The 27021-nt window shown below is 51.0% G+C and overlaps 1 protein-coding gene across 1 annotated transcript in view; it reads left to right on the top strand.

Moving 5' to 3' along the window:
• Positions 1-708: 708 nt before the first annotated feature.
• Positions 709-27021, top strand: part of LOC120928965 (protein ELYS-like) — a 192765-nt gene continuing 166452 nt past the window's right edge. Inside the window, 4 exon segments of the mRNA XM_040340111.1 lie at positions 709-1230; positions 2010-2190; positions 20838-21045; positions 25943-26056. Of these exon segments, the coding sequence (XP_040196045.1) occupies positions 889-1230; positions 2010-2190; positions 20838-21045; positions 25943-26056 (845 nt within the window). The 5' untranslated portion in view covers positions 709-888.

Genomic DNA, 27021 nt, shown 5'->3' on the forward strand with positions numbered 1-27021 from the left:
AGCAAACATTTGCCCGCCGGGCCTTTTCCCAGCAGACAAATATTCCTGGACTTGTTTTAAAACAGCCCGCTGGAATTCAGCCCGCTCGGACATGTACGGTCGTCGGTACAGACCTACCGTACATGTCCAGGCGCCCGCCGTCCCTCGCATGCGTCGAATGACTTCGACGCATGCGTGGAAGCATTTTAAAGGCGGGCCGCGCACGTCGCCGCGTCATTGTCGCGGCGACACCGCGTCATCGACGCGGCGACACCGCGGACACGCCCCGCGTATTGTTTACGCGCGGACTTCTGTACGATGGTGTGTACAACCATCGTACAGAAGCCCTCTGGCAGACATGTATGGTGAAAACGGTCCGACGGACCGCTTTCACCATACATGTTTGTCCGTGTGTACCCGGCCTTAGTGTGTTACGGGTGTTAAATAACTTCTGGGCGACAGCCCTCTCACCACACCAGGTCTGGAAAGTTGTGAACCTCCGCTCCGGCTGTCTCAGTCCTGCTGCCAGTCAGCACTGTCGCACTGCTCCGCTCCGCAAGCAAACCGGACATCCACTTTGCTCCGTCAAGGGTCCTCAGACCCGATCACACTGCCTCTCCAGCACACTGTGGTAAGGCAGAGTCAATGGATGTTGTTCTGCTCTGCACGATGTAGGCCCTCTCAACACTCCTTCACAGATCCTTGCAGGCAGACCATGCATCCAGAAGAGACAGAAAATGGCTGCACTCTGCCTTTTATTTCCCACCCAGCATGCAGTTCAGCCATTTAGTGTTCATGGGTAAGTGAGTGAGCATTATGGGTAAGTGAGTCACTTCACAGTCAATAAACATTTTCTGCTCTGCATGTGTAAGTTAAAGTTCACATTGGCATTTGGCTCCCTCTAGTGGTATGCAATCTTTAGCATTACATGACAAAAATACCAGTGCTACATTTACATTTTTGGTAATTTCTTTCTCATGTTTTGAACTAGGCTCCAAAGCTAGACTAGCTTGGCTGGCTTGTGGACCTCAGCTGGAAGTTGTTAATGCTTTAACAGGTGAAAGGCTTTCTGCCTACCATTTTAACGGAGTGACTAGTAGACGACCTCCTACTATTATTATTGTCAAAGAGTTTTCATGGCAGAAGAGGACTGGATTACTTGTGGGACTAATTGAAGCCAAAAGCAGTGTTCTCTGCCTATATGATGTTGGCATTTCAAGAGTAGTTAAAGCTGTTGTACTTCCCGGTTTGGTATGTACTTAATGTTTTTTTTTTTTTTTTATGTACTTTAAATGTGTTCATTTATTGCATGGATGATCTTGGTTTTCTTCACAAGTTATGTTCTATAGCCCTGCTGAGGTTGTTAAAGTGGAAGTAAAGTCCACAAGTACTCTGCTTCATTCCAGCAATGCAGCGTTCGCAAGCTCCTTCACTGGCACTAAAATATAAATGTATAATTCATAATAATCTCCAGTGAATAAGTGACAAATGGTGATTGTATAAAATGTATAGGAAAAGTCCACATGCACATAAGTATAAAATCCTTCAATGCTGAATAAGTGAATAAAATGGCTCCAGAACAGTCTCTGCAGTGGATTTGTGCTGACAGATAATCACCATCACCTCAGTGGGTCTATTGGCACTTTCGATAATACTCCAAACAAAGATGGGAGTGAGGACAGAAGATGGAAAATGGGGCAAATCTAATAATCTAAGGGCACTGAATCCAAAACCTTTAATTTTAGGTAGAACGGGTTGGAATGTTTATAGTTTCTATCAGGGTTTTAATGTAAACTGTATCTACTAAGGAGCTTTCCCCTCAGTACATGTTCGGAATGAAAATAATGGGAAATTTTAGTTTTTCGGTTTTAGGAATCGGGCTGTAATTTGCTAAAATGTCAGCAGTGTCTGTATAGCAGGTACTTTTTTTTACATAGGGCTGCTATATCTAAGATATAACAATATACTTTGCAAAGGGGTTTTATGACTAACATTCCACTTCCCATTTTTTGATTTCAATGCAAACTTAGGTAACTTCTGTTGAACCTATAATCAATCATGGTGGACCTAGCGCAAGCACACAACATTTTCATCAAAGTTTGAGGTGGTTCTTTGGCGTTGCTGCAGTGGTCACGGATGTTGGCCATGTTCTTCTTATTGATTTATGCTTCGATGATGTATCGGGCAATCAAGATGAACTGGAAGCATCAGGTACACGTTATTAACACGGTTTGTCCCCTCCCTTAAATGTTATATTTACATTCCATACTTTGTGTTGCAATATTGTATAATGTTAAGATTTTAAAGGGTTTGTAAAACTTCAGCCATTTATTTAAATTTTTTACAAACCCGTTCTACTTACCTGCTCTGTGTAATGTTTTTTCACAGAGCAGCCCAGATCTTTCTCTTCTCTGGTCTCCCCCTGGCACTCCAGGCTCCTCCCTGAGTGCCTCTATAGCAAGCTGATTGCTCTGGGGGCAAATTGTGCATGCTCGCTCCCGAGCTGCCTCTGTGTCTAAGAGACAGAGCAAAGCTCGGCCCTGCTCCATACTCTATGGCTGTGATGGACAGCTGCGTCTTAGCCAGTGAGGAGGTAGAGAGCCAGGAAAGCTGCTGCTCTCATGCACATTGCTGGCCCATGTAAGTATTTGGAAGAGGGGGAAGCTTGCATGATGAAGGGTTTTTTTTTTTTTTTTTTTTTTTTTCTTCTTCTTCTTCTCTGTGAAAAAAACTTCAGCCTTTAGAACCACTTTAATAATTCCATATGTTCTGTTAAAAAAGATCCATATGTAAATGTTATAAGAGACCTGTGAAGATAGATTCAGTATAATTGTCTGCTTCAGAAAAGCATTGGCAATGACAATTAACGTGGATCACTTCTGACAGGTTTAGTTTATGCAGCTTTCACTTTGGAACATGCAGAGAAGGGTAAATGGCTGCTATTTATCTTATATGTCTGTGTAGTCTCAGTAGACTTGACACTTGTGCTGCGGCTGGCTCCCACCCTGTTTTCTCGTGATACCATATAGAAACTTGTAGTGCTGCTCGAGGTGTACTAATGATAAACCAGTCCGGTGTCTGTGTGGGCGCAGACTGTTATATGCTTTACTGATTTCTAGATTAAGCATCTAAGAATAGAAAGGACACTGCCATCTCATCAGAGATGTGACGAGCCTTACCCTTGGACTCCTCCTAAGCCCCACTAACATGTTTTGCCTCGTCTACAGGGCTTAATCCTACTGCAATTTAAGCCCAGGTGGATGGGGCAAAACGTCTCATTGCGTGGCTTTGGAGTCGCGTTATCTCTTTGCTCGATGAGCTGCTGGTGTGCGGCGTCCTTTCTATTCTTGTGTCCTACCCTGTTAAACACTTGACCAGTTATTTACGAGTTTTGCTGGAACTGTAAGGTCATAACAGAGCAGCATCCTTTTTGTGGGAAGGGATATGAATTTTGTATGTCTTGGTTAATGTCTTGGTTAATTTAATTGTGGACATTGAAAATTGTACTGTTATAATTTTATACATGTGTAGCGCTACCCCCGAAGGAGCCGCTGATTGATGGGATCGGCACATTATGTTACCCTAGCATTGTCTAGGGGTGTGATGCAGGAGCAAAGTAGTGAGCGGAGGTCCAGACAGTCAAAGGTTTTTCCAATGCTTTATTTCCACGCCAACACAGCCAACATCAACTTCAGTTAGGAAGGAAAGAAAGGTTGATAGGAGGAAAAAGGAGAACTTGCGGTGTCAGGCCTGGATGTGGACGGGCAAGCCTGCCCTTAGTAGTACCAATTTGTAAACTCTTCGCCGTTAAATGAGTGAATAGGGCGAATCCTTCCGATAGACAGAAATGCGTACCTGTAGCATCCCGGCCACCAGATCCCTGATTGGTTCGGCACTCAGCCTGAGATCCGTTTCAATGGAACCTGGAACCCAGTAGGTCACTGGGGTCCCCTTTCGCCTCCGGTTGAGGCTCGGTGAAGCCTGTAAGCCTGGCCAGTTGGGCCATGCCGGCGAGGTCCATAGGTGCGCGCACCCTAAAGGTGGATGCCGCACCCGGCACAAGGACCTTGCGAAGATTTTAGAACACATGACACCTCTCACAGATATACCCCTCAGCGTGCCCTGCGAGGGAGGAACTCCTCCAATTGGCTGCTGGGGAAGTCCAAAGGAGGTCGAAGATTTGCAGTCCAGGGACCTCAACTGTGGAATGCTCTACCAACTACCATCCGACTGGAGTCGGACCACTTGGCCTTCAGGAGAAAGATTAAAACCCATCTCTTCTGAGGTCAAGGGGTTCCTTACCCATGGAATGGTTGCAGCGCCCAGAGGCAATTCAGTTCGCATGTGTTGCGCTTTACAAATTTCTCACTCACTTGCTCTGCCAGAAACCCCTCTGGCGCCAACTGCTGGCCTAGAATGCAGACTGGCTCAGGAGACCTTTCTGGAATGACAGAAGTCACAATTTAGATAAATCACGAATGGGAGCAATGTAACTCTCCCATTCCAACTAACTTTAGCGTAGTGCCCATACTGAAAGTAAGGGGGCGCTACATACTCCTCCCTCCTGAATTGACACGGTCCCCAGTGTCCAAAGCATTCAAACATGAATCCTGGCCTGACACCAACCTGAGAGAAAAGAGGAAAAGGACAGAATGCACACAGGAAATCACAATATCATAAATGACATACAACATACACAGCCGTATCTATCTAGCTGCCCATTCTCTGCAGCGTTGATGATAGGTGGGTCCAAAAACAGGAGAAAAAAAAAAAACCTGTAGGGAAAAACTCATTCAAATGTATAGCGTTTTCACACAATCTCTCAGTTCAGGATTTGAAGCTGTGGACTCAAGCCTGAGCACAAAGCCTTCTTCCCTCTCCTGGAGTTTTAAGACTTGTAAGTGCTATGGAAGAAATACTCTGGTTATGCAAGAAATCAGAATAGCAGAACTCAACATATTTTTTTTTCTCTGCAAAGTCCTGGTGCAGCTCACTGCCCCTAGTGGTCAGTGCGCTGGTACTGCAGCAAAAGGTTTGTACAAGGTCCCCATTCTAACTGACTGAACCCTGACCCCTCCCAAGAGTTCTACACAAAAGTTTATGTGGTTCTGGAAGAGCAGGGGGGAAAAGGGAAACCGGGAAAAAAAAACACAGTTCAAAAGAATGGGGAGGGCATACTTGTCCGTAACTTTCCCTAATGTCAGCAAATCAGGCTCAGTTCACATGGTCTCCTTACCGATAAAACTGAGGGTCAGGCAACCAAACAAAATCTCCCCTCGGTGTAGTGAGTTGCACTTTAAAGACTTGATCCTCTTTCCCGGGGCACCTCAGCACAACTCGGTCCCGGTAAAGATGACGGCCCCAGCTCCAGTTTCGATGGCATTCCTCAAACCTGGCTTTCAACTGAGGCAGCTTCGAATCTGCACCTACCAAGATATGGGGTGCCCTTGGGTACGACCAGATAGCCTCCTGGCACCAAGCCTCCCGATCAATTTGGCAAAGGAGAGAGGGAGGCACATAGGGATACTCATACCCGTATTCAGTGGCGACTCTCCGGGTCACCACATGCTACAAGCGAGCCAATCTGGGCAGGATTTTCGTGTCCCCGCGACCCAGCAACACCAAAACGTCCGGTGCCCTCCTTGGAACAGGAACAACCAAGGGCAAGGGGGTAGTGAGCAGCGACAGACGCAAAGCTTGACTCGCCCACTCGCCAGGTCAGGCGTGGGGCCTCCAGACAGTCGGTTGGGCCCACTCAGTGCGTTCCAGGCGGAGCATTCTGTGACGGTATTAAAATGATATCCCCGTCAACCTTCCCTTCTTCCATAAGAACATCACCCAATATTCCACGTGGAGGAATATTCCTGGAATCGCCCAATAATGCACACATGAGTCCGAGCTTACGGCTGGAACAAGACTGTTTAATGGCAGCGTGCTGCTAAGTATATATGCAGTTTACAAGCTAAATCCTCAATCACAGAACAATGAAATCTCCACCCCCTTTCCACACACAGTGGGGGCTAATTACTAAAACATTCTAGACCGGTCGGCACCGGCCTGTAATTATCATGTCTAATCACTGCCCGTTCCTTAATTAAGGGCATAACAAACAAACCACCTTCACACACTGATTTCCCTAGGCAGACATTTCGTCTCCGCATCCAGTTTGACACCTATTCACACCTCTGAGCATCAATAGGTTGTAGACAGTGTTATCACACAATTAAAGGCCTTTCAAAAGCCAGCCTTATTTAACATATGAACAGTCTTTACAGAGAGATGAGTCACACATGAAATCATCTTTCACCTCTAACACACAGCAGTAGACTAGCAGGGAGGATTACACTGAAGCATCCGTTACAATGGCCCCCCTTTTTCTCCCTGCTCCGGCAACTCGGTTGGACCTTTCCTGGTCCAGTAGGGTTGACGGGTTCAGAGCTTTTAGTCCGAGGTTAACTCCGTTTGGCGTGACAATCCCAGGAGATTCATAAAAAAAAAGGAAAAAGTTATATTTGTTGAGATGCTGTAGCACTGGTGCTCAGAGTTCGGGGGGGGAAGGGGATCAGTGCCCCATAGGGTCAGCCACCCTATGCTCCCTCCGCAGCCGCCGGTTCTCCTCTTTGAGCTTCTCCAGCTCCATCTCCAGTTCATGGAGCCTGGGGGGGTCAGCCTGCTGTGACCTCAGGTGGTGGTTCTCCTCCTCCATGCGGCTTATGCACTCCTCCAGCTCTATGTACTCACGGATCAGCTCCTGCTTGCTCATGTCCTGCAGGCTCTCCACGTGGTCATTCATCATCAGGAACTGGGTGGTGGTGTAAGGGGCCACCGGTGGGCCCTTGGCGAACATCTCGGCCCGCATCTGGGACGCCCGCTGCGACTCCCTCTCCTCCAGTCGCTTGTTATACAGCTTCCAGGACCTCTTCTTCTTGGGGGGTAGCCGGCGGTACCTTTTTCTGCCCAGCTCCCTCCAGGGCCCCTCTGGCTCATGGCTGTCGCTCATGACCAGCTGACAATGGTGTTCCCTGTTGTCCGTAATAACAGATTGTACCATGAGGGCTTCGTAAGAAGTGCCCAATGGTTCTTCCTGACCCAGCTCCTGGAGATCCCAAGCCGAGTCTACACAATGGGCTGCTGCTGGTGGGTGGTACCCAGGTTGAGAACAATTTGACCTGGTGTTGTCATTCAGGGGGCAATTCTGCTTGAAGTGACCCAACTGTTTGCACCGGAAGCAGCGTTGTACGTTATCCTCCTGGCGTGGATAGCGAGGGCTGGATGTCACCGGTCTGTTAGGAGGTTGGTATCTATCGGCTGGTGGAACAGTATCAGAGGTGTCGGATTTCCTGAAGTCCTTCGGCTTCGGGGGAAGGTCACAATCATTGATCATAGAGTCATCTGGCAATAGATTAAAGTCAATTAAGCGCCACTCTTCTGCCGGTGGGGAACTCTGGGCGAGTAGGCCTTGCCCACAGCCGCAAGAGGCTGGAGTGGGTCCTTCTCCAACAGGGGCATGCCACACAAAAACCGTAGTGGAAGTTGTAGCCGTCCCTGACATGGTCTCGCTCTGAGAGCTTGTCATGTACGATGAGCTTGACACGCTGCATAGGACACTTTCTAAGTCCGGGTTGTCTCCAGGGCTTACCTCCAATGAGGAAGGTGGCGAGGTAGCCAACGGCAGGGTCAAAGTGGACGATATGGAGATTACCTCAGGGTCCCGAACTTCTGGTTCCACAATTGGCACCGACGGGGAGGGTTCCGGCCATATGGCTTCCTCCTCTGCGGTGAGGGTGACTAATGAAATTTGCCCGATATTCCTTCGGAGCCTGTGTGGGCGACACAGCCACAAACAAGTAGGCCTGGCATCGGGCAAAAGGCTGGATCTTCACGGATAGATCCCCACAGTGGGGGCAGGCCAGCCCCAACATCTCCGTTCCCCCGCTGGACAAGAGGACGAACTGTCCCTGGGTAGTCAGGCGGACACCTGTGTCACAGGCACCCCGGATGGGACAAATGTGTCGAAGACCCCCGGTGGAGTGGTCAGGGCCCTCAATCTCTGGGCGGCATCGCCCGGTTGTCGGGGGGCAGACATCACCACGTTGCTCTTCTTAGAGGCGAGTGGTGTTCTGCTCCTTGGCACGCAAGTGGGTGTTCCGTCACTCGTTTGGCGCGAAATCCCCAATGCACGTCTCGCGCAGGGGAGGGTAACTCCTCCCACTTGAAAACTTGTCCGGACACGTTGCAGGTGTGTGCTGTGATGCACGCACGCCCCAGCTCAGCGATAATGAGGTTAACTCCCTCTCCGCCGGACAGTTCAATACACAACGCTGGACTCTCTCCGCTCTTTAGTAAATAGTCACTCACTTGTGGTTGCGAAGGGTAACAGCCGAATCCCGGATTACGAGCCCCCACGTGTAGTGCTACCCCCGAAGGAGCCGCTGATTGATTGTTGGGATCGGCACATTACGTTACCCTAGCGTTGTCTAGGGGTGTGATGCAAGAGCAAAGTAGTGAGCGGAGGTCCAGACAGTCAAAGGTTTTTCCAATGCTTTATTTCCAGGCCAACACAGCCAACATCAACTTCAGTTAGGAAGGAAAGAAAGGTTGATAGGAGGAAAAAGGAGAACTTGCGGTGTCAGGCCTGGATGTGGATGGGCAAGCCTGCCCTTAGTAGTACCAATTTGTAAACTCGTCGCCGCTTCTGTTAAATTAGTGAATGGGGCGAATCCTTCTGATAGACTCTAGCCCATGTCACCGGGAGACAGTAATGCGTATCTGTAGCATCCCGGCCACCAGATCCCCGATTGGTTCGGCACTCAGCCTGAGATCCGTTTCAATGGAACCTGGAACCCAGTAGGTCACTGGGGTCCTCTTTAGCCTCCGGTTGAGGCTCGGTAAAGCCTGTAAGCCTGGCCAGGTGGGCTGCGCCGGCGGGGTCCTAAAGGTGGATGCTGCGAAGATTTTAGAACACGACACCTGTCACAGATATACTCCTCCCCAGTATGCCCTGCGAGGGAGGAGCTCCTCCAATTGGCTGCTGGGGAAGACTTGCTCTGCCAGAAACCCCTCTGGCACCAACTGCTGGCCAGAGAAGATACCAAATCCCTAGAATGCAGACTGGCCCAGGAGACCTTTCTGGAATGACAGAAGTCACAATTTAGATAAATCACAAATTGGAGCAACTAACTTTAGCGTAGTGCCCATACTGAAAGTAAGGGGGCGCTACACATGGTACCCATTGCATCCATAACTTATAGATTAAGACTGTAGGTTGTGCGCTAGCGCATGTCTAATTGTTACATGGGATATTAAAGAAAATTATATACCAACAGTGAGTTAAAAGTACATTAATAAAATGTCTGCATTGAAGCCTGCAGAGCATTTCAGCTGTGATCAATGCATTACAGGTGCATAGGCTCCTGCATTGTTAAACTCTGGATCTGTATACAGACCTTGTTACAGGGCTGGAGGAAGTAAACAATTGACTTCAAGTATGATGTCACCGCACTCGTGCTGGAGTGATATGCGAGTCCCTCCTGCTACTGGGGCAGTTGAGTGAGGCCCGGAGCCAACTGCAAGTCAGCGTAGGGCCGGCCATGACAGGGTTAACAGAACCCTGGTAGCTGGGGGGGAGGAGGAGTAAGAGCTGTGGGAGGGGAGATTATATATATCTCCCACCATCCAGTTTCCCGGGCAAGTTAGGCGTGGGGGAGCGAAGTTGCATGGTCTGTTCAGCCTGCAACTGTGAATTTCTTCTCCCGTTTGTGGCACAGGTAGGGGCGGCGGGTACATGGCAGCGATAGAGGCCTTGTTTGCTCAGCTCAGGGCTGAGGCGGCGGTGCGGGGGGAGGAATGGCTGCAGCTTCAGCTGGGGGCGCTTCTCTCTCGGAGCGGGGCGGATACTAGTGCGGCGGCGTCGGGGCCTAACCACACAGGCCAGGAGCTTCTCCCTCAGAGCGGTCCGGAGGCAGTGCCAGCACTATCGGGGCCTAGTCACACAGGCCGGGGGACCGCGCGGTCGCGCTCGTCGCGCCCCCCCGCCGGTATTCACCCAGCACATCTCCTAGCCAGCAACGGTCGGAGGGCGTCCGCAACAGGGCCCCATCGGGCCCCCCCGCAAAACGCGCGGCGGCGACGGGGGTCATTGAGGGCCCGGCAGGGGGGACCAGAAGCACCCAAGGACAGAGGGGGGGACGGCCGGGGGGCTCAGGTGCGGCGGCTTTTTCCGCCCGGCGTATGGAGCAGGTGGAGGCGGGCCCGGTCAGCAGGCCTCGGCGAGAGGGATCCCAGGGTACGGTGGCTAGCCACCCAGCTGTTACGGCTAGCCACTTGCAGGAGGCCCAGGCGGCGAGGGGGAGAAGTCAGGAGGAAGACCGCAGCAGCAGATGTACGCCTGGCAGAAAAGCGCCGGCAAAATCCGCTCACGGGTCCAGGGCCCGCAGGGAGAGTGAATCCGGCCCTGGGCCTTTGGCCTCCGGGCCCGAGCTGCCCGGGGGGGTCCTCATCGGGGGAAGAGGTGTTGTGCGAGGACCAGTCGGAAGGGGAGCTGTCCGGTTCGGAGGAGGAGGTCTTACCCAGGACGGTGCCTACAGCGAGGGATCCGAGACGATCGGCTGATGGGATTGCTTCCACGCAGCCCGGTAAGTCCGTTTCCACATTTGTTTCTAATGTACGGTGTGATGATGTGGTTGTGGGGGGCCGGGTGGGGGGGTCCCGGGATAGGTTGGTGATGCCCGCGGTGGCTGGGGGCAGTGCGACATCTTCCCAGGTTACGGACGCACAGGTGGGGAATCCTGGGGTGGATGCGGGGTTACAGAGAATTTTGTCTGGACTGGAGGCGTTGGTTAGCCAGCTAAAAGGGGGTGACAGACCCCCCGCGAGCCCGGCGGCGGCTTGGGGGCCAGGCGGGGGGGCGCCGGGGGTGGCTGCGGCGGCTGCCCCAATGGCGGTTGTGGTGACTGAGGAGGCAAGTGGGGGTGGCTTGGGGTCCGGGGCGGCGTCGCAGCCGGCAGTGACTGCCGAGCCGGCAGGGGCCACAGTCAAGAAGCGGGATTTGGTGCGTTTAGCGGACGAAGCGAAGGGGCAAGTGTACACTTGTTATGATGCGCCACTGGGGGCGCATTTGAAACAAGAGGTCCGGGAAAAAATTTGGAAGAGCGAATATGTGGAGATATTCGCGTTGTTACCGTTGGAGAAATTCAACTTGGACAGGGTGAAGCCAGAAGACTCCAAAAAGGAGGATGAGGAAAAGAGGAGGTATCGGCTCATACCTCGCACGTTTGCGAATTGGTCGCAGGCTTATTCTATTTTGGCCAGCGTGATTGGCGAGAAGAACCCCGAACACTGTTCGGCGCTCTTCAGCTACCAGGAGGCGATCAGTGAGGCCTATCGGTGTTATGGGGGCACGGGTTGGCTTCGTTATGACGAACAATTTAGGCAACGCCGGGCGATCAGGCCGGACATTCGGTGGGACGCGAAAGACATTAGCCTGTGGATGCGGCTTATGACGGCTCCGAGGACGTCAGCGCCGTTTTTTCAGGGGGGGGGGCGGCGGGGCCTCTTCCCTGGGACAGTCGGCCGGAAAGAAAAAGGGGGTTTGTTGGCAGTTTAATGAAGGAAACTGCAAGTTTGGAGGGTCGTGCCGATACAAGCATGAGTGCTCCGGGTGTGGGGGTAATCACCCCTCTTCCCGCTGCTTCAAGCAGGGCAAGGGCCGTTCCGGGGATTCTTCAGGCAAGAGGGAGCACACCGGTGATGGTGAAAAGGATGCTGCCGTTTCTCGGTAGGTATCCGGACAGGGCGGCTGCCCAGCTCCTGGAGGAGGGCTTTACGGTTGGTTTTCATATCCCTTCTAATTTGACTGTGGTTCCGCCAATGTCCAAAAATTTGCGTTCTGCTATGCAACACCCGGAAGTGGTTTCCGAGAAACTGCGTAAGGAGGTCGGGCTGGGCCGAATGGGGGGCCCGTTTGAGTCCCCCCGTTAGCTGGCCTGGTGGTGTCCCCGTTGGGGGTGGTACCGAAGAAGGAACCGAACAAGTTCAGGCTCATACACCACCTCTCCTTTCCGAAAGGGGGGTCGGTTAATGATGCGATTAATGCAGAGGATTGTTCAGTGTGCTACACTTCGTTTGACGCGGCAGTGGGTTGGGTTAGGCGGTACGGTCGGGGGGCGTTGATGGCCAAGTCGGACATCGAGGCGGCCTTCCGGCTGTTGCCGGTGCACCCGGACAGCTTCCGGTTGTTGGGGTGTCACTGGGAGGGCGAATTCTACGTGGACAAGTGCCTGCCCATGGGTTGCTCGGTGTCTTGCGCATTGTTCGAACAGTTCAGTTCTTTCTTGGAATGGGTGGTGCGAGACGTGGCGGGGGTGGATTCGGTTATCCATTATCTGGATGACTTTCTCTGCATTGGCCCGGCGGGGTCAAGGATTTGCGCGGTTTTGTTATCTACGCTGGAGCACATAGCGGAACGGTTTGGGGTGCCACTGACGCCCGATAAAACGGAAGGGCCTAGGTCGGTCATTCAATTTTTGGGCATAGTCATCGATTCCGATGCTATGGAATGCAGGTTGCCGGCGGACAAGTTGGAGGGCCTCAAGGCGGAGGTCAGGGGTATGATTGGCATGCATAAGGTACAACTGCGAGCGCTGCAGTCGCTCTTGGGTAAGCTTAATTTTGCCTGCAGGATCCTCCCGATGGGGAGGATTTTTTGTCGACGGCTGTCGGCTAGCACGGCGGGGGTTAGGTTGCCCAACCACTATGTAAGGCTGGTGAGGGAGCACAGGGAGGACCTGCTGGTATGGCACTCTTTTCTAGAGGCTTTTAACGGTAGGGCCTTGTGGATGTCCGGCCCGGTCAGCAATTTTGACCTGGAACTGTATACGGACGCGGCCGGGGGATCAGGCTTTGGTGCCTTCTTTCAGGGACAGTGGAGTGCTGGCCCTTGGCCTCAGTCCTGGTTGGCTGCGGGTTTTACAAAAAATCTGGTGCTGCTGGAGCTGTTTCCAGTGGTGCTAGCGGTCGAGTTGTGGGGCACGTCTTTCCGGGATCGGAAGGTGCGCTTCCATGGGGATAACCTGGGGGTCGTACAGGTGATCAATCGCGTGACCGCGTCTTCTCCCCCAGTGATTCGGCTCCTGAGACACTTGGTACTTCGTTGTCTGCAGCTGAATGTGTTTGTGTATGCGGTGCACTTACCGGGGGTGGACAATGTAGTGGCTGATGCTTTGTCTCGGTTTCAGTGGGACAGGTTCCGGGAGTTGGTGCCGGAAGCGGAAGAGCGAGGGGTCCCCTGTCCGGAGTGGCTGTGGCAGATTCCGTTGGAATCATCTCCACCTGGATTAAAAAATCGGTGAGTGTGGGTACTTGGGCGGCCTATGAAAAGGTATGGTTGGAATGGAGTATTCTGGTTAGGGAATCGGAGGTGCACCTTTCGGGACCGGAGGTGAGGACACTGGTGTTGTATTTTTTGTCCAGGAACATCGAGGCAGGAGTGTCTCAGTCGGTATTGGATAAGAAATTGGCCGGCTTGGCGTTTATATTCAAGTGGCAAGGGTGGCCAGATTTTACGAAGGATTTCTGGGTGCGCCAGGCTCTGAAAGGGTACAGGAAGCAGGGGCGGCGCCCGGACACGCGCCACCCGGTGTCTTTCGACATTCTGAAAGGGCTTATGGATATGATGGGTACAGTGGGTTCGTCCAGTTTTGAGGTTACATTGTTCCGCGCGGCATTCGCGCTGGCGTTTTTTGGGGCTTTTAGGATAGGCGAGCTGGTGAGCCCGTCAAAAATGGTCCAGGGGGGCATGGGGGCATCGGACGTCAGTTGGGCCCCGGAGGGGGTCACGCTGTGGCTCAGGAGGTCCAAAACGGACCAGAGTGGCAAGGGCAGAGCGGTCCATGTGTTCCCGATTGAGGGATCGGAATTTTGCCCAGTGGGGCTGGTCCGAAAATATCTGGACATCCGACCGGAAGTCGGGGGCACCTTGTTGGTACACGAAAATGGGGCCCCGCTGTCGAGATATCAGTTTGTGGCGGTGTTTAGGAAGTGTCTGGGGGAATTGGGCCTGGTTGCAAAGGAGTTCTCGGCTCATTCATTTAGGATCGGGGCGGCTACGGAGGCGGCGAGGAATGGACTGGGTGAGGACGCAATAAAGAGGATAGGACGGTGGGAATCTAAGAGGTTTCGTTCATATGTTAGGCCGCAGCTGGTGGCGGATTTGTGTTGAGGGACTGGGAGCTGATGTTTGGTTAAGGGAAAAATGTGTTTTTGGTGACTGTTTGGAAAGGTGGGGGCGTCTAGGTATTTGGGGATATGTTAGTTATTTTGTTCTTTGCTTACTGTCTTTCAGGTACTGGACCCTTGTTGGTCTGGATATTAGGCCACTCTTATGTGGTTCGGGGGGAAAAACGGGCGGAGGCGCGCCCGACCGGTCGTCAGCTGGGGATTTCGAGACAGGAGGCGAGGGTACGGTGGTTGGGGGTCCCCTGGATGTTGTGGAGCAGAGTTGTGCCGGAGGTACACAAATGGGCACGTTTGGACAGGCCTCCGGATGTGCTCGTTATTCATGCCGGGGGGAATGACCTCGGAGTGAGATCAATGCTGGAGGTAGCTCGGGACATTAAATTTGATTTTCAGCGGCTCCGGTTGTCTTTCCCGGAGGCGGTAGTGGTGTGGTCGGACATGGTGGCTAGGACATCATGGAGGATGGCTAGGTCGGTGGACGCGGTGAATCGTGCGCGCAGGAAGCTCAACAGGAATGTGGGGCGGTGTGTGCTTAGGAACGGGGGGCTGGTGGTTCGGCACCCGGAATTGGAAGTGGACACGTGGCGGTACCTCAGGAGTGATGGTGTTCACCTCACGGACGTGGGGATTGACATGTGGGTGTTGCGCTTAGAGGAGGGGGGTACAGCAAGCGATGAGGGTGTGGAGGTGCGCCCGAAGGTAAGGTGCTGGTGGCGGGTGTTTTCGGACTTTGCAGGAGAAGATATTACCCCAAAGATATGAACAAGTTTAGTGGTTAGTGGGTCCTGCAAAGTCTAACACCATTTTAGGAGAGGTATTATCTCAGGAATTTACGTGTTTGTTGTTATGGTTATTGGTTATTTATTATTTAAAGAGTATTTAAAATAAAGGAGGCTGCTACGGCCAGTTTTTACTCCAACATTAAGTGGTGGTCTCATTATTTATTAAGGGGTTATGTGGGGGTATTAACTGTAAAGGGGTCTTAGCGGTCAGGGTGTATTCTGGTATACCATAGTCATGGCCATTCTGCCAACATGCTAATGACATATTTTTTTAAAAATTATCATTCTGGCTATGCTACATCCAGGAAATGATGTGGATTTTGATTTTTTTTGAGTTTCTAATGTATACTGCGGAGAGCAGACAATGTGCAGTGATATCAGACCAAGGGTATGTTCACACCAACAGCTGCATTACATTGCGATGGCTGGTGTGCAGTATGGCCCGGCCCAGATCATAATGTGCTGATCTCGGCAAGGTACGTTCCCCCCCCCCCGCAGATGGGTAGACCAGGTATTTCACTTTGTCATGCAGTGGGACTGTGGTGGAATTGCCCAATTCGGTCCCACCGCATGTGGTGTGAATGCATCCTTTTAGTACAGACGAGGAGCTTGTACAACTATAGGCATGTACAGAGTTCAGCTTTAAATGCATTGGATATAAAATTAATAGTCAACCACTTGAAAGAAACGGCAGACAACTCCGGTATCTGCCTGTATTTTTTAGCTTGCATTTTATATATATATATATATATATATATATTATCATTACCAAATTTCCTGTCAATACAGGTACACTTAAGGATTCATCCTTATTTTGACAGCAAATGCTATTTTGTTTAACGGAGTCACTAAATTCCAATTTTTAGGAATGATTTTGAAAATTGTCATATGGTTGAAGTGTGTGTGTGTGTGTGTGTGTTTGTTTTCTTTTTTTTTTTAATCCAACAAAATTTTATTTAGTTTACAGAGGTACAAGGTATACAAGGTCCCCTTGACATTGCGGGGAAAGATAAAGAGCTGCAATGAGATAACCACTACTCACACTACATCTATGTACAGGAGGTAACCCCCCCCCCCAGCAAGTCAAACATTTCCCTCCCGACAAATAGCTCAGTGCCCACCTCACCCAATATTGATGCCCAGAAGCCTGTCCATCACCAGGTCCACAGGGGCCAGACCCGGCACATCCAGCCACTTTGCCCATAACTTCTCAAATTTTTGGGCATTGCCCCTGTGTTGATATATCACCTTCTCCATCCTCAGCACTATCCCAATGTTATTGATCCATTCAGCCAGAGTCGGAGGAGCCTCGGCCCTCCAGTGAACCATAATAAGCTTCCTAGCTTGGAACAAGACCCTTTGCACCACCTCCCTGTCCGCCTCCTCCCATTCGTACTCCTCCAGAGCCCCCAAGAGACACGCCCTCGGGTCCTGCGGAAGAGACACTCCAAATGCTGAATTGATGGTACTCACGACTCCCGCCCAATACGTGTGGAGCTTTGGGCATCTCCACAGCATATGTATCAGATCTCCATGGTCTCTCTTGCACCTGGTGCAGGTAGGGTCGAGCTGTGGATTCATTCTATGGAGCCTGTGAGGGGTATAATAGGTTCGTAACAAAATGTACAGCTGCGTGAGCCTCTGTGAGACATTCAGTGAGCACTTGCCTACTGCCTGAAAAATTTCCTCCCATTGTTCACCGTCCAAGTCCCCTGCATCTGCTTCCCACCTTTCCCGTATCTTCAGGGGATGCTGCTTCATCACATACTGTAACAGGATGGCATAGCATTGGGAGATAAAGCCCTTAGACGTCCCAGCATCCCCCAGAAGGTCAAAAGCAGGGGTCGGCGACAGGCACCACTCAGAGGAGCGACCCTGTGCCGCCACTGCGTGTCTCAACTGTATGTATGAGAAGTGCATGGACTGTGGCAGGCCAAACGCCTCCCGCAATTCCGGAAACGTGCGAAGTACCCCGTTACGGAATATGTGGGTAAGGTGTGTAATCCCATAATGTTTCCACCTGGCACCGGACTGCAGTTTAGCCAATTCAGTGTACGTGTCATTTTGCCATATAGGACTGTACTTCGTGTAACCCTCCGCGTTTTGGACATATTTAACCTTATTCCATATCTTCTGAATTAGACTAAATGTGGGGAGCTTCTTGTGCGGTCTAGCAAATGCCTGCGCCTCCAACGCCTCAGGGATCGGACCTCCGCCCACGGTGTGCTCCATAAGCTTCTAAACCGAGGACCGCACCGTCGGCCGAAACATGCCAACCAGCTGCTGCATCTGAGCCGCCAAGTAGTATAGCCAGGGGTTTGGCAACGCCAATCCCCCGCTATCTTTAGGTCTCTGCAGGTGCTCCAACTTAATCCTAGGATTCTTATCCTTCCAGATGAGACCACGAAAAATACTGTTCACTGTATGAAAAACTTTCAAGGGGATGACCATAGGGGTGTTGTGGAGAAAGTATAATAGTTGCGGCATGAGTATCATCTTGATAAGATTCACCCTCCCGGCAACCGACAGAAGCAGGGCCTTCCAAGTTTTAACTTTGTCCCTAAACCTCAGCAACAGGGGGGAGATATTTAGATGAATGAAATCTCGTGGCCGAGCCGTTATCTGTACCCCTAGATATTTAAAGGATGAAGTAATGGATATGGGGCAGACAGAGTTAATTACTTGTGTGTCATCGCCGTCCAACAAAAGCAATGCTGACTTTGCCCAGTTTATGAGCAAACCAGAGAATTTTCCAAACTCTGTGATTGCCATCATAGCCTCTCTAAGGGAGGAGTCCGTGTCTCCCAGCAGAAGAAGCGTGTCGTCAGCGTACAACATCACCTTTTCCTGCATGTCGCCATAACAAAAACCGATGATGCGAGGGTTAGCCCTGATACTAATGGCCAGCGGCTCAATAGCCAGGGCAAAGAGGAGGGGGGACAGGGGACAGCCCTGCCGCGTCCCCCTCCTCAGTGCAAAGCCCGCCGACAACGAGCCAAATGTCCGTATCGCCGCCTGCGGCTGGCTGTACAGCAACCGCACCCAGGAAATGTAGACGGGGCCAAATCCGAATTTCCGCAACACGGTCCAGAGATAGTTCCAATCAATACTATCGAAGGCTTTTGTTGCTTCTAAGGATAATAGAGCCCTACTGCCCATGTTGTCCGCCCGCGCCTGTATATTAAGGAACAGCCTTCTCAAATTAACCGCCGTCGATTTGTTAGGCATGAACCCGGCTTGGTCTCCATGTACTATAGAAGTCACCACCCCATTTAGCCGAATAGCAAGCACCTTGGCCAGGATCTTAACGTCGCTCTGTAATAGGGAAATGGGACGGTAGGCCCCCGGGTCCACGGGATCCTTGCCAGGCTTAAGCAACAATACTATATTTGCTTTGGACATGGAAGGGGGCAAAGTCCCCCCCTCCCTGGCGCTGTTAAAAACCTGCAAAAGCTGTGGCAGCAACACCCCCGAGTACTGTTTGTATACCTCCATGGGCAGCCCATCCTCCCCCGGAGCTTTACAGTTAGGGAAGGCACTGACTGCCTCTTGCAACTCCTCAACAGTGACCGGTTTCTCCAGCAAAGTACGCTGATTAGCGGACAGCCCCGGGAAGGTCAATTGAGTCAAGTATAACTCCAGATCCTCCTGGGTATACTCCGCGCCGGAGCTGTACAGGGCCTCATAGAAACCCGCCAGTTCCTGCATAATCTGGTCTGGCTGAGAGACTACCCCTCCTGACCTAGCTCTAATAGCCCCTATCTCAGGTGAACGTTGATGGGAGTTCGCAATCCGTGCCAGTATACGGCCGGTTTTCTCACCCTCCTCAAAGAACGCCTGTTTGGCAAAGAATCTCTTCTTCTCTGCTGACGAGGAGAGCAACTGCTGGTAGGCGGACTGAGCCGCCCGCCAGGACTCCCTGGCCAAGTCAGAAGGATCAGCAATGTAAGCCCGCTCCATTTCCTGGACCCTGTTCTCCACTTCTATCAATAATGCAGCAGAGGCCCTCTTCACCCCAGTCACTTCCCGTATGAGGAGGCCCCTAAGATATGCCTTGAAGGCATCCCACTGTAGTACATTCTGTTCCACCCCCTCCTCCGCAACAAAGTACCTCCGTATACTCTCCTCTATTTCGGCATGGGATCTAATCAATTTCAACCAAAATGCATTCAGCTTCCATGGTGCCTTAACCAAGTTCCCCTGCGGTGCCACGCAGAGCTGCACCACCAGGGCCGAGTGATCCGACACACTACGGGGCCTGTGCGACAGGTCCGCTATCAGTGGAAGCATGCTTGCGTTACCCACCCCCAGGTCTATCCTGGACAGGCATCCATGCGTCTTCGAAAAGCACGTGAACTGCCTGCCCCCGGGATTACGGTGCCTCCAGATATCCACCCAGCCCACCTCTTGCAACAACCGCGCCAGGGGAGTACTCCTAGCGAGGGCAGAGGGTCTAGGGCCCGGATGTCTATCTGCCACCTGGTCTAGACAACAATTAAAGTCGCCAAGCACGAGCAACGGAACTTCCGGCTTGCCCTCCAAAAAAGAGAGGAGGAGCCTGAGCACCGCTGCCGTGAATGGCGGGGGGATATAAACACACGCCAATACACAAATCAATGTACCAATTTTGCAATGGATGAATACATAGCGACCCTCAGAGTCTACAGCACTGTCAATTTCCTGGAAATCCAGGGCATTGTGCACTAGTACACTCACCCCCCTAGAGAAGGAGGTGTGTGTAGAGTGGTATGCCTTGCCCACCCACACATATTTCAGAAAGCACACAGTTTCCGCTGTCAGGTGCGTTTCCTGAAGACATATCACCCCTGGCAGAAATTTTTTTAAACACATAAACAGCATCGTGCGTTTCAGTGGAGAATGCATACCCCTCACGTTCCATGACACAATAGATACCTTAGCCATGGGTGTCTTCCTTTAACATCAAAAAGCAATACACTTGTGGGCAAAAATATACAGTCTGACCCCACTGTCGGGAAAAAGGGCCTCCCCCCATATCTGTCCACTCCTGCACAATATCTTGCATAAGGGCCAACAGCCCAGGTCTGTTGAGTTGTACCTCTGTCTTCATATGGTAGCTAGAAAAACAAAAGTTAGCATAACTTGCGGACCAAACGGGTCCCGAATCATCAATGCCCGCCAACAGGGCAGTTCCAGCACTTTGTGCGACTAAACGTCGGCTTACTCCAGTCACGGTAATCATCATACTAAGAACAGCTTTCCTCACGATGTGCTGCCAATCATAATGTCCCCCGGCCAAAGGGTAAGTGAAAAAAGTTTTCAAACAGGCAAAAAGTAGGGGATCCCCCCAAAAGGACAGCAGTGAAGCATAGAAACATTTCCAATCTTGCACATTCAGTGTCTGGAGGCAAAACCAAAGAAATAAAAAATAAAAATAACTTGCTCAAGACTCTCCCCCTCCTCCTGCGCTTGGCGTTGTAGAGATTGTTCGTTTCTATCCAGCCATGACATGGCCTCCTTTGCAGACTCAAAGAATTGGGCTTGACCCCGCACCACCACCCGGAGCTTCGCTGGGTAGAGCATAGCATAGGGGAGTTGTAGACGTCGCAGTCGCCTCTTTACATCAAGGAATTTAGCCCGGCGCCTTTGTACTTCCTGCGAAAAATCTGGGTAAAATGACACCCGGACGCCATTCTGTTGGATATTCGCTCGCTCCCGAGCCTGACGCAGCACCGCTTCCCTGTCCCGGTAGTGGAGTAGTTTTGCCAGGATGGATCTAGGGGGGCCCCCCTGCTGCGGTGGGCGCGAAGGTGTGTTTGTTTTCTTTTGCTTGTAACCTAAAATCTAATTTTCTTTTTATAGACTTGGAAGTAATGAGTGGGATACCAGCCGAAATCCCAAAACTGAGAAAAGTAGCATCAAGAAAACGTCGCCATTTATGTTTTGAATTGCTAGCCCCATCAGGAACTTCAGTAACTGCCCTCAGCTTTATCAGCAGAACTAACCAGCTGGCTGTTGGATTTTCTGATGGATATCTTTCCTTATGGAACATGAAAACTTTACGAAGGGAGTGAGTTATTTTATTTTTTCTTCCCATCAAATTTTTCAGGATTAGGATGAGTAAAATTACCTTGCTGTTTTGGCTTTACTCTTATTAAAACAGCATTGACTGTAAAATGGACTGAAGTTTCATTATATACATGAATGAGCTCCCTGTGTGGTTTGACTGGTGACTTTACATGGTCATATGATTTCTTTGATTTAGCTATACAGTACTGACAGCAGTGGCGTCTCCAGCTTTCAAATGTAGGGGGGGGACAGGGACAAAAGTAGGGGGGCCAAATATAAAATGCAATTATTTATTTATATATATATATATATATATATATATATATATATATATATATATATATCTCCTGGGGCCCTTTACTACGATCCCACTATGGGCCCTTGCACATGTTCTGCAGTGAGCTCCCTTCCTACTATACTGGGGCCCCCCAGGGTGGCAGAAAACAAGAGATATATGTCACCAGCACACCAAGAAAATATAAGGGTACAAAGCAGTGGGAGAACTATCAGGGTTGCAAAGGTTGTCTTGCCACCGGGCCCTGGTGTTCTGCCACAGTGGGGATCCCCAGCTGTCCTGTCCCTGCTATTTACAGCGCTGGTCTGGCATCTGTCTCCTTGGCAGCGATGGCAGTCTATTAGGACCTGGTGCTGGTGACATTATGGGTGCATGCAGGGGAAGGCTGGCACTATTGGTTATAGAGAGCCGAGCCCCCAGCTGGTCACCTAGCAGCAGTAATGCTGTAAGACCTTCTCTGTTGACATGCTGATCGGCATGTGATCCAGGTGATGCTCCCAGTCAGATCTAATAAACACAGAATTTATTAGCATCAAGAGTACAACCACATAAATATAATCAACCGTATGATCAGCAGCCATGTGGGCTCTATGCCTGTAAAGTGTGGGCTTTGATCAATAAAATCTCTGATATTTATGACTAGGATTTGACTAAGAGCATCACCTGGATTGCATCCCGATCAGCATGTCAGAGAAGGGTCCACTGCTGCTAAGCAACCTGCAGGGAGCTCAACTGTCTACAACCAATAGAGATGGGCTCGGGTGTGTTTGAAATCCCACATGCCCGATCCCGCCAGGAAGCCGACACCCCACAGTGTTAATCAATGTATGGGCTGCCTAAGAGCTAAGACCAGCCATAGACAGTTTAAATCTCAGCTGGTTCAGCAGAAACTGGCTGAGATTTGAACCATTAATGAGCAGATTCTCTTATAATTATCACTAGTGGTTAGAGGTCGACCGATATATCGGCCGGCCGATATATCGGCCGATATTTGGCCGTTTTTAAGAAATCGGCATCGGCCGATTATTGTGAAAATTAGGCCGATTTTCGGCCACTACACTAAACGCTGCTTTGCCCCACTCCACCTACAGCAGCACGAGAAATCATTACCCGCGCCGCTGATAGCCTGTGCCGGCCCCTATAGAGGAGAGAAACAAACAAGTTTCAGTAGCACCGCCCAGCCCCGCCCCCCTACCTCGGCGGGCTGTAGCAGAGGAAGAAAGCATCGTGATGATCAAACATGTCACAAGCCCGTGCCGCTGCCGCCACTGCTGCCTGTCTGACTAGTAACTCAGAGAGGTGATCATGGCCAGCACTATCTCCTCTTCCTTCCCTGCATGGAGTCTAGATAGCTGCAAGGTACCAAGCATTACTGTATTTTCCCTACATACCAGTAATTTTTTAAAAAGCTTGCAAGGAATTATTGTTTTTAGCTTTACAACATCTTTTTTTGCTGCATCAGAGCATGTCACACAAGTTAATTCTATCTGGTGAAGGTTGTAAGGCTACAGATAGCAAAAGACATTCAAGCTATGCAATTTATTTTATAGTGCATTGTAGCTTCTTATAGCTATCAAAAAAAAGGGCAAGTCAAAAATGTTGTGTGCTGCTGTGCCCCCTGTAGACTTTAATCTCCTTTAATGGGACACCTGGCTAAGACTGACAAGCAGGCATTGCGTTGCATTGTGAAAATGGATGATGACTCTGGGTGGATATCTGCCTCTTCACAATGTAACTCTCATCCTCATCCACCTTCACAATGCACACATGGCCAGCACCATCCATCTATCCATCCCCCCTCCACGGCCAGCACCATCTATCCATCCCCCCTCCACGGCCAGCACCATCCATCCCTCCTCCACGGCCAGCACCATCCATCCATCCCTCCTCCACGGCCAGCACCATCCATCCATCCCTCCTCCACGGCCAGCACCATCCATCCATCCCTCCTCCACGGCCAGCACCATCCATCCATCCCTCCTCCACGGCCAGCACCATCCATCCATCCCTCCTCCACGGCCAGCACCATCCATCCATCCCCCCTCCACGGCCAGCACCATCCATCCATCCCTCCTCCACGGCCAGCACCATCCATCCATCCTCCACGGCCAGCACCATCCATCCATCCCTCCTCCACGGCCAGCACCATCCATCCATCCCTCCTCCACGGCCAGCACCATCCATCCATCCCCCCTCCACGGCCAGCACCATCCATCCATCCCCCCTCCACGGCCAGCACCATCCATCCCCCCTCCACGGCCAGCACCATCCATCCATCCCCCCTCCACGGCCAGCACCATCCATCCATCCCTCCTCCACGGCCAGCACCATCCATCCATCCCTCCTCCACGGCCAGCACCATCCATCCATCCCTCCTCCACGGCCAGCACCATCCATCCATCCCTCCTCCACGGCCAGCACCATCCATCCATCCCTCCTCCACGGCCAGCACCATCTATCCATCCCTCCTCCACGGCCAGCACCATCTATCCATCCCTCCTCCACGGCCAGCACCATCTATCCATCCCCCCTCCACGGCCAGCACCATCCATCCATCCCTCCTCCATGGCCAGCACCATCCATCCATCCCTCCTCCACGGCCAGCACCATCCATCCATCCCTCCTCCACGGCCAGCACCATCCATCCCTCCTCCACGGCCAGCACCATCTATCCATCCCCCCTCCACGGCCAGCACCATCCATCCATCCCTCCTCCACGGCCCGCACCATCCATCCCTCCTCCACAACACATCTCCCACCCACGCCCAGCACCATCCATCTCCCCTCCACAATGCATCCCAATGCAAAAATCGGCCCAAAATATCGGCCGCAAAAATCGGCATCATATATCGGCCTCCCCAATTTCTAAATATCGGCATCGGCCAGAGAAAAACCCATATCGGTCGACCTCTACTAGTGGTTGCTGTATAGTCACTAGTGATAATCACTGTTTGTCGGGAGAATATAATTGCTGGGCAGGAGGGATATTCTCCTGTCACCACTGTCTGTTGATGGGGGAATCATGCAAGTTTCTTTCCTGCAATCTGTGGATGCAGGAAAGAAATTTGCAGCGTATATTATCTGCCTAACTGAAAGTGAAAGTAAATTGTGAATGTTTTGAAAGAACAGGAGAGGGGGAGGGAGACAGATGGGGGGGGGGGGAGAGAAGGGATGGAGATAATGTAGTTCAGTGATTACAATGTACTGCAGTGCACATACTTAAACACGGCCCAGGCTAGAATATCTGGTTGTGTGAGCGCTCGCATTATGCAGTGTCGGCAAGCACAGGGAGGGGGAGGAATCCCCCGCAGAGCTGACTGGGGACGCTCTCCCTCTCGGGGAGCAAAATACAAAAATTGCAAAAAATAGATTTTTTTGGGGCGGGGGGGGGGGTGGGGGCACATGGTGGGGCACAGCATGATGTTGGGGGGGGGGGTCAGGGCCCCCTCTGCCCCCCCCCTAGGGACGCCTCTGACTGACAGCAATTTTAGTTCATATTGTAGCTCGGAGCTCAACATTTTTAAGTCCTGAGCTACTAGCCATGCCTCAAGGGTTACTTGCCACCAGTTTCCCCACCCAACCACCTACCATGCCCCTAAACACACCCTCATAAATTATCTCATGAAAAGATGGCTAAAGGTTTTATGCAGAATTAGGTTATAAAAATAAATATAAACTTTTTCTGTGCCCATCAATGCTGCCTGGCTCATGCCCACCAATGCAGCCTACCTGTGCAGGGGAAGCGAGGAAGAGGATTGCTGGCCGAATGATCAGTCTGCCTAGAACATCACTGGAACAGCTTTCATTTCAATTGCTCGTTGTTCTCGCCATCGCATACATCCTTGTCTCCTGGCTGGGGAACTTTGATACATGTCTGGGGATTGGACGGGTGATCTGTCAGTCTTGGGACCAGGAGGCGGGGCTGTATGCGATGGCGGAGAACATGCAGCAATTGAAATGAAAGCTGTGCTATTGATGTTCCCCGAGCTCTGATCTGGCCAGCTTTCTTCTCTTCCCCTCCACAATCGCTGGAAGAAGGACTCCCATCCAATCCCGCCTGCCGACGGTGCTCCCCCCAGGCAGCCCATTCTTGCCAGCCCTCATTTTCCAAATTGAAAATATGAGGGCTGTTGTAGCCTCCCCAGCACATTAAGTATCACTAAAACTTTTTTGCCCATACTTCTCTTGAGGGTCAAAGGAGTGCACAAAATCAGCCAATGGTGAACTGTCATTGCACTGCAGGAAACACAAGCATGGCAGCTTAATTTAAATTAATGGGCTGCTGTGCCCGCAGAAACGCTATAGACTGAGGGATCCCTACAATGTCTGGATCCACCCAAATGGCTTATCGGCAGCTGGCTCAGCCTCTCGGCATGCCACTAAGCAGCAGCTCCCAGCTTCCAACTGATGCTTCTGCCATATAGGTAAGCACATGTGTTTTTGTTTTCTTGGTTTTACAGATTTTAATACTGTTGGAACAGTCTTAAGAGGGAAATCAAAGATGTGTGTGTGAACTAGTTCTGTGTGTTGTTGTAATGTATTGCATATTGTGTTGTTGTAATGTATTGCATATGTGTCATGCTTTACATTTTTTGTCTGACAGATGCCATGTTCAAATTGAAGGTGGAAAAGTTCCTGTGTCTGCGGTTACTTTTCAAGAGCCTGAGAATGACCCCCGGAATTGCTGCTATCTTTGGGCTGTTCAGGCCACGGACAGGTATTTTGAGTAGTTTCAGTTGATGGCGGGTGCCCCTGGTTAAAGGAGGGAGACCAGAGACATCCATTCGTGACCTGGAAGCAGCGTGTAAAACATAATATCCGGGTTTCTGTCACTTTCCCCAGGCAGTATGGCCAGAGAAGAAACAAATTCTGTATGATTTGAGACCTCTTTTGGACCCCCCAATGTCTCGTTAAAGAGAACATGTCAACAAAAATGTATTACATGGGGAACTTTTTCTTCCCTTTGTGTGGGGTTTAGACCCATTTTGAACGGCACCCCCGCATAATAAAATTGCAGTGCAGGTGCATAAACCTTAGGGACCTTTCCCTGCTGGCCACGTTTTGAACAAGGTGCATGCACCTTTTTCTGCAGGAAACACAGCAGCCCATTTTAAATTAATGGGCTTCCATGCCTGCAGAAACGCTATAGTGTGAACCTATAGCAAGTTTACCTTCAGACAGCAAGAATGCTGCAAAATTGGTGAGTTGTAGGCAATAACCACCATGAGGTCATTCTGGCAACATGCTAACAACCCATCAGATCAGTTGGTGTCAGTTCAGCAAGCTCCTCAGTAAGGATGAACTCCGGCATGTTTGCACTGTCCACGTGCAGAGCCCGCCAGGAAGTTGGCATTGTGCTAATCACAGGCAGGGAGACCTTTCCCGATGCTCGGCTGCAGAGATCGGAAAATGTCTCCCGGCCTGTGATTAGCGCAGCATGGTGCCGACTTCCTGGCGGGCTCTGCACGTGGACTGTGCGAACACACCGGAGCTCATCCTTGCGCCTCAGTCTGCTTTCCAGGTGACATTTTGTTAACTTTATATCAAAGTTGCATAGATATGAATTTTATCCTCTCCCTCACCTTTTACTATACATGGCATACTGGTACTCCTGAAAGCTGACTTGGATAATCTCTGGATTCTCCCCAATTAATGTATGTACGTCCTCGAAGTATACTTGAC

The sequence above is a fragment of the Rana temporaria genome, chromosome 1, assembly GCF_905171775.1.
Source record: "Rana temporaria chromosome 1, aRanTem1.1, whole genome shotgun sequence".
NCBI classification, from domain to species: Eukaryota; Metazoa; Chordata; class Amphibia; order Anura; family Ranidae; genus Rana; species Rana temporaria.